Below are 8,653 nucleotides of genomic sequence, written 5' to 3' on the forward strand. Positions count from 1 at the left end.
AATAAATCAAAACTTTTTTTAGGTTGTCCTGTCATTGAAGCTCATGAAATGTTCCCCTCCCTGGTCAGGTAACAGACCATCATTTAGTCACCTGGCTTAGACAAACAGAAGTCAGGTTTTGCAAATACAGCAAGGTTTGCAATATGCCTGAATGACTTACAATTGCTGCTTAATACTTCCAAGCTACTATCCCTTCAACAGTATCACCAAAGTTGTTTTATAAGCCAGATGCCCAATTCATGATTTTAAAATATCCTACTCTTTCTGGTACAACACATTTCCAATGATAAAATAGGAATGTAACCTGACGTAATACCTCCGCTACTTACTGAGGGTAAAGGCTTATGAAAATGAGCAAGTCCAGAAAAGTTGAAATATGATGTTTACGCACCTTATGAGAGTGATACATTCTAATCTGGTGTAAGAAACTCAGCTCATGTTGACATTTTCCCAGTAAAATTTTTCCAGCAGCACAAATTAAGTGAAGAGCATTAGATCCATTTCATTTTCCCCACACTAACCATACCTTTAACTGATCTTTTGAGATGCAGTCTCTCCATAGCAAAATACATATTTGCATGAAAAGACACAACAATAAGACCTGGCAATGCCACCACAACACGCTGATCGAAGGCCAGAGTTCAACACAAGTAGGTTTTAAGAAGTCTTACATACGCGAGACTGAATTATTCACCCACATAGTTGGTCTTCAGCACCACATTATTGTGCACGAACAGAATCGTAGTAGCACAGCACAAAAAAAAAAGGCACTCCAGCCAAGTATCTATCTACGTTAATCCTATTTACCTGTGTTTGGTTAATATCCCTCTGAACCTTTTCAATCTATGTACCAGCCCATAAACATTATAAACCACCACCTCTGGCAGCCCATTCCACATATCCACCACACCTCAGTTTACCACCAAATCAAGGGTAGCATCCAACCCAAACATGCTTGCATTTCATCTACAAATATGTAATTCCCAGTAGGTATGCTGGGCAATGATCTAAAAGCAAAACAATGGCAGATACTATTACTTTAAAAAACTCCCAACTCCAATTTCAACTCTTCAATAGCTGTGTCTACCTGTAACTGTGGACACAAGACCAAATGATCCAAGAACAGGATCTGTATGATCTTTGCAGCTCTCCACCTGTACTGTTACCCACCAAGATATGAAGTTACACTTTCTGCATCACAGCATTCAGACAAGTTGTACATAAAACTTTTGATTATGTGCCAAAGAATGGTATGAGTTTAAGCAGGGTGACCCACTTCGCATAATTTTATTTATTATAATGGACTTTTTAAAGAAAGTTTTAGAAGAAATATTAGTTAAGCAGCCACTGATATTTTATTAAATTCACATAATAGGACGAGTTCAGTTTTGTTTAGAATAGACAATTTTTATTATACCACAGACCTTTGCCAATGACCTTGAACTTGCAAGCAATTCCAAGAAAAGCATGTCTCAAAATCAAGATCTGGGAAAAATTCTGGAGCAAGACTAACGTTGAAACTAATGTCAAATCAAGTAGAGTTGTGTAAGGGAGGGTTGCAGGGACAGTGGAGACAATTAACTTGTCTGAATATGCACATTTATTTAGTTGACCACTAAAGGCCACAAAGTAATCAATGCAGCAAAAATTGTTGCAATCTGTTTGCCCAATTGAAGGACCGGACAGTCTAGAAATCATACACAAAACAAATTACAGTAGAAAATGCCAAGAACATTTTGCAGGACTAGTGAAGTCCCGAGAGAGAAAGATTAGTGCTTCTTCTGAAGTTTTGAATCCATGACACTCAGCAACTTTAAGTTACCTCAACACTTTGCTCATCCATTTTCGTTATATGTTCCGTACTGCAGATTTTATCCTGAAGATGAAGTCTACTGCTATGAGACAATCAGAAAAGAAAAAGGGATAAAGTCATCTTTTCCCCTAAAGTTTGCTAACAAACTCAACAATTTCAAAACTAAAATGACCAACAGCTAAAACTTTTAATTTTAAATGCATATATACAATTCAAAAAAATCAGAATGAGAGCCAATTTCTTCCTTCCTGGCTGCATTGCTTTATACAATAGCAGGCAGAGCCAAGATTTTTCCTCCATGCAGTCCAAATCCATTTTCAGATAGCAAATAAAATTAGGACAGGAGAACTTGGGACTCGCCTGATTTTAAAAATGTTGTGGATTTAAATTTGAAGTTGTGCAGTATATCTCTGTAATTTAAAGATTTTTAAACTAAGTTTTCCCCACACTCAGATCAGTCAAAAGAGCCACTCAAATAAAAAATGCTTACCAGATAATTTGAGTAAGGCATTCCTTTTCAGTTTTGCAACAAACCACACAGACATTTAAAGTTGACCCTGCAGAGTTCTGTATTTTAAGTAACTACATACAATACTCCCTTTGACAATACAGAAGCTACCACTTATTAAATACAAATGGGAACTTACAATCAGTCCAAGATAATACACTACACTATTTAAGAGACAGGAACAATTTCTGGAAGCAACAGTCCAAGGTACTAATTATGTCCATAAATGTATGTGTGTGCGTGTACATGCATAATAATTACCATTAGCAAACTTACTATAAAGTTTTCCCATAAGTCATTTGAAGAAAGACAACTTGAAGATAGTTCTTTTGGTACTATGTAAATAGTAAAATGCAACTTAAAATTGGCATAACATGTTCTAATACAGAAGGGTAGGCCATTTTATTGAAAGTGCTTTCTTTGCACTATTTCAAATGCTGGGTACAGGAATTTTGAGATGTGCGTACAATTTTAAATGTGGTAGTTTTAGGATGGACTCTGACCACAGCAACTGGAAAAGTCTAATCAGCTCTGATGCTCAAGTAAGGTGTCACTAATAAATTACTGAATTCTGTTATCAACCAAACAGTATTCGTGACTTGTGAAATCATACTAGTGGGAGCAGGATCTACTTAAGAATTCAAATTTACTGCTGGTTAAATCATTGCTGAACTGTTCTTATAACCTATGGAATCACTTTCCATGGAGTCTTCATCTCACATTCGATACTATTATTTCTTTTTTTCCTTTTGGTGTTTGCAGTTTGGTGTCTTTTGCACGTGGTTACCCTATTGGTGCAGTCTTTCATTGACTATATATTGGTTATTAGATTTATTGAGTATGCCCACAAGAAAATGAATCTCAGGGTTGAATATATGGTGACATACATGTACTTTGATAATAAATTTACTTTGAACTTTGGATAAGCACTTCCTTCTCCAGTTACTTGAAAAATGGAAATTCAATTTAACTGGTATCATTGAATTAACTCTACAGCTACAGGTTCACCACTTTAAATCCAAATGCTCGTGGCTGGAAGTGTTTTGATTTTTCCTGATTTGCACATATATAATGAAATAGCTTGGTGATGGGACCCAAATGATATTATGAAGGTAGTTTTATATAATATTTTAATAATTTTGTGCATGAAACAATAATACATTGAACCACCAGAAAAGTAAGCTACCGTAGATTCCGGATTATAGGCCGCTACTTTTTTCCCACATTTTGAACAGCTTTGAACTCTGCGGCCTTTAATCCAGAGCGGCTAATACATGGTTTTTTTTCATGCCGCCTCGTAAACATTTTGCCTCGTAACAGTAGACCAATAAAATTGATGAGTAGTTCACAGAGGTCCAATGAAATTGTACGATAAATCAAGCGCACTTTCACAATTAAATTATTGTAAATCAGTCATTTGTACTCACCCTCATCAACATGGAAAACACTCGAAGAAAAGCATTGTGCTGCCTTTATGGCAGTTACTTAGTTTATAATATTTTCGCTTAGTAATTCATTTGTTAGTTAAAGTTAGAAGTGTTTTAACTATATTTGTTTTCTGTACTACATCCCGGGATGCTATGACGTCACACCCGGTTTCGCCGCGTCTTGTGGGAAACGGGAAGGTGGGGGCATTACGCGAGCTCATCAGACCCGAGCACAACAGACCCGAGCACAACAGACCCGAGCACAACAGACCCGAGCACAACAGACCCGAGCACATCAGACCCGAGCACATCAGACCCGAGCACATCAGACCCGAGCACATCAGACCCGAGCACATCAGACCCGAGCACATCAGACCCGAGCACATCAGACCCGAGCACATCAGACCCGAGCACATCAGACCCGAGCACATCAGACCCGAGCACATCAGACCCGAGCACATCAGACCCGAGCACATCAGACCCGAGCACATCAGACCCGAGCACATCAGACCCGAGCACATCAGACCCGAGCACATCAGACCCGAGCACATCAGACCCGAGCACATCAGACCCGAGCACATCAGACCCGATTAGACCCGATTGCGTTACGCAAGCACATCAGACCCGAGCACATCAGACCCGAGCGAAAACGCTGCTTTTAAGTTAAAGGCGATCAATAACTTTTCCTGGTAGGCTGCAGTATATATATTTTTACCAGTCGCTAGGAGATATTGGAATGTTGTTCGTGCTGTTCAGTAAAAAAGTATATGCAACGTAATTTGTGTTACCGATACGTATGTATATTTAAAAGTAGCCGTATTACAGGCACGGTTCGAAAAAAAGCATTTGCAATATATATTTGTTTGTTACCATATGGATTTAATTAAAAGTTAAAAAATCCTCACGTGTAATATCTTTCTGTGTAAATATCTCATATTACAACGTGGGACACCTGCGGCCGAAAATCCGGTGCGGCCTAAAATCCGGTGCGGCCTGTACAAGTAAAAAATTGATTTTATTTCTAAAATTAGAGCCAGCGGCTTTTAATCAGGTGCGCTCTGTAGTCCGGAATCTACGGTATTACTATTTCAACAGTCCAGGTGGCACAGTGGCTGTTGGGCATCACGATTATTTCGGACCGATTTTACAGTATGTGTGACAGGTCTTGCACTTGTTTATCCTACATGTACTGACGCAGTCTTCTGGTGCGTTAGTTATTCCATGAGCGAGGATCTTGGCAAACTCAATAAAGAATCTTTATCATGAATGCTGCTTCATGATAAGATGCTTTATCATTACAATTTTCAAAATATTTAATGCCATGCCTTTTCTTAATTTTTTGCAACCAGCCTGCTCAATATTCACAATTATCTTCAATTTTCAAATTCATGTGATAGATCCTTGTTTCACAATCAGACAATCAGGTTAACATTAAGCAGCACAGGTTCACTCCAAAACCGACAAATCCACTTTCAATATACGATTGAGATCTTCTTTTTCCACTTTATGCAGTGTTCTTCTATTTTTCATTAACTTCCGTTCATTACATATGTGAGGTTACTTCTCAGAACTGTCTGTGGCGTGCAGAGACCTGTGCATTGCCTGGGAATCCTCCCAGTGCATTGCAGAATTTTCCATTATGACATTATGTCAATGCCAAAAAAAATTGGATTTCAGAAGTTTTTAGAATTTCAGGTAAAACGTGCTCAATCTAAATTGTTTTGATGCTTATTAAATGCAAGATGATGGGGACTTAATTTCAAGGACTCTACAACTCAGTATTTATTTACTTTAAATTATTCTGCACAACTTGTCTTCTTTTGCACATTGGTTGTTTGCCATTCCTTATGTATAGTATTTCATAATTTCTATTGTAATTCTTTACTTTCCTGCAAATGCCTGCAAGAAAACAAATCTCAGCGAAATCTCAGAAAACAGCCAAAAATGATAACTAAGACCGGCTAGAACAGTTAACCAGCTGGCAAAGTATCTTTGCTAAAAACAAAAATAAAATTTTTGTCTGAAATAAACTTCTAGAAACTGAAGGGTGATATTCTATATTCACAACTTTATTGCATGCAGAAAATCAGTTTTTTTGTGCAATAGAAAAATAAGGAACTTAACATTCTTAGTGCTTCATTAATACAGTGCAAGATCTATATAATGAAATAGGTTGCAAATCCAGTTGTAGATTTCCCAAAATGAAAAGTAGGCAAATTCAGTTTCATTTATAAGACAGGTATTGAAGGAGCCCCTTGACAGAGGTTGCTCTGTGTATTGTACAACAGATGTACATGCTGTACAAATTGGTTGTTCCAAACTTCAACTGTCATTCATTGCATCAAATATTCATGCAAAACTGCCACCCAATGTGATAGATAACCTTCAGCCAAATTTAAAACCATGCTGGAATAAAGAAACTACAAAGCTACAAAGGGGCTGATGAAGAGTCTGGACGAGATCAACAGTAATGCTGCAAAAGTTGACCAAATATCTACAAGTTTGATTTCCACACATGGCTACCTAAACAACTTGTAAAGTGTAGGATAAGAGTTACTGACAACACACTGCCATAAGCATATGCAAGTTGAGTCCAGTGGAAGTTCCATAGGCAAATTGCAAAAGTTAAGAACAAATGAACTGAGGTTGTTCTTGGCAATTATTCAATGCTTCAAGCAGTCTAAGGAAAGTGCAGTTTTTTTCTGAATAGAAGACTAAAATTTTAAAAGCTGCAAAACAGATTGTACAGGTGTTAATGAATTATTAATGCTAGAATCACAGAAAACAAACTATATTATGATTGTAACAGTAATTTCATCAAGTTGTTTTAAATTGCTAATTAAGTTCACCACTTACCATCAGCTGAAATCCTTAAATTCAGGCTCCGTTTGTGCTGTTAGCAGATACTTTTTAGACAAGCTTAGTTAACCTCAAGTCCTTTTTAAAAAGAATATCAGTAACATTCGCAATGGAGGAACACCCGATTGGAAGCCTTTAAAAGAACACAGAAAGAGATTTACTGCAATTATAACCTTGGATGAGGGACTTCACAGACACAGAAAACAAAAACAGAGGCAAAGGGCCAGTCAGCCCCTCAAGCATTCTCCTCCTTTCAATATAGCTAAGCTTTTACCATACTATCAATTTTCTGTACAAATACAATAACCCTGGACCCTTAGGCAACACGAGTGAATCTGCAGATGCTGGAAATAAATAAAAACACAAAATGCTGGCAGATGAAGGGTTTTGGCCCGAAACATCATCACTACCTCCTCCCGTAGATGCTGTCTGGCCTGCTGAGTTCTGCCAGCATTTTGTGTTTTTAACCCTGGACTCTAAGCTGCTGTCTTTGCACTCCTGAGTAGAGGGATCAGAGAAGATTTTCTTTTTCATGCATACAAGGCCAAGGACAACTAAGTAGAACAGTCATAAAAGGTTCTAATTGAACTGTAGGACACTACAGATTTTAAAAGGATTTGGAGGTTTGATTGCTCCCTGCTGGAGGATAATTTAAGTAGTAGACAAAAACCACTACACGGAATTTGAAAATTAATCTTATTTTAATAATTACACCCACAGATTTGCCTGATCATAGTAAAGGACACACTGACATCAAACAGTTAAAAATAAATGCATAATGCAGGTGACCTTCAAAATACTAATTCAGTAAAAAAAAATCAACGTCTAGTACAAAACATTGATGCTGGAAATCTCTGAAATGGATTGCAACAAATATTCAGAAGTTATCAGATCAACTAAGCATTTTAGCAATTCTTTCCCCCAAAAGATTCACTCCTTGGTTAAGAATCCTTGAATGTCATACATGCAGAGCGCACTTGGATTAAACAAACTGAGAACAAGCTCGTATTCAACCCCCAAATATCCAATTACATCACAGGCTGCTATAACACAAGCCCTGCTCGGGCAAGCTCAAAAATGATGCACCTGATCAGAGTCACTTCAGCTTATTGTGGCCGCCAGCCTCCCCCCGAGGACCGGCTTTACTTGAGCCGCTACAGGGGCAGAAAGAGTTAGGGTGAGGATGGAGCCTGCGGCCTGTGGCGGTAACAGTGCGACCCCCTGACCAGCGACTGTAGTTGCCGGGGCGGGTCCAGCAGCTCCACACAGTGCCGCAGCGAACGGCCCTTCACCTTCAATTCACTGCCAGCATCTCGATCCTTCGCCGCCTCCTCCCCGCTCACATGCCCGCCCCAGGTGGAGAAGCCATCGGTTTGCGCTATGATTCAAGATTTCGCCGAAGGAAATTTGCCCTCCATCATTTTACCCCGTCTTCAAATCCACAGGCGACCGTTTGTCACCCGTGGCTACAGCCAATCAGATGATGGCTGCTTGAGCTGCCCCCCCCCCCCCACACCAACCCCTGACACCCACCCGTCCCTGCGCGACCACGTGGGGAGGAGGGCGGGCAGCAACCAATTGCCTCAAATCTCTGTCTCCGACATCACCAATCAGGAAATGGATTCGTAAGCCTCGCGCGCCTCTTCTGGCCTATCGTCACTTCGCTCTCCCGGATTCGTCCCCTGGCAAACTCTCGCGCCAGAGGAGTTATCGCGATGATTTACGGCCTGCCCTAGCAACCAGAATGGCGCGTCCTCGTTGACGTGCAAACCAATTTCTACTTACGGGATCGAATTGCAAAAGTACTCAAGATCTTAAATTACAAAAGAAGTGGTAAACGTCAGCACGTTGAGCCTAAATGCAAATTTATTTCGGTGTCTTCCTGCTGGAATCCTATATCCGCTGATTGACTTATATCCAGGTAGTTATAAATTTCTTGGTTGAAGGTAGTCTGATCACCTATAATTCTCTCGGATAGCTCAATCCGAAGATCACTTTCTTTATAGAGTCAGAGTCACAGGACACTACAGCACATAAACAGACTCT

The 8,653-nt window shown here is 39.4% G+C and overlaps 1 protein-coding gene across 8 annotated transcripts in view; it reads right to left on the minus strand.

The window, feature by feature from the left end:
* The window catches only part of trim37 (tripartite motif containing 37), a 103,089-nt gene extending 94,994 nt beyond the window's left edge, over positions 1-8,095 (minus strand). For 6 of the 8 annotated variants that reach the window (XM_073053171.1, XM_073053168.1, XM_073053165.1 and 3 more), the window contains exons 1-3: positions 7,694-8,095; positions 6,605-6,740; positions 1,823-1,895 (exon numbers count right to left, since the gene is read on the minus strand). In XM_073053171.1, coding sequence (XP_072909272.1) covers positions 1,823-1,843 — 21 coding nt within the window. In that variant the 5' untranslated portion in view covers positions 1,844-1,895; positions 6,605-6,740; positions 7,694-8,095. The remainder of the gene's footprint in view (positions 1-1,822; positions 1,896-6,604; positions 6,741-7,693) is intronic. The other 2 variants (XM_073053166.1, XM_073053167.1) reach the window with 2 other exon arrangements.
* Positions 8,096-8,653: the final 558 nt, after the last annotated feature.

This window comes from Hemitrygon akajei, chromosome 8 (genome assembly GCF_048418815.1).
Source record: "Hemitrygon akajei chromosome 8, sHemAka1.3, whole genome shotgun sequence".
In the NCBI taxonomy this organism is placed as follows: Eukaryota; Metazoa; Chordata; class Chondrichthyes; order Myliobatiformes; family Dasyatidae; genus Hemitrygon; species Hemitrygon akajei.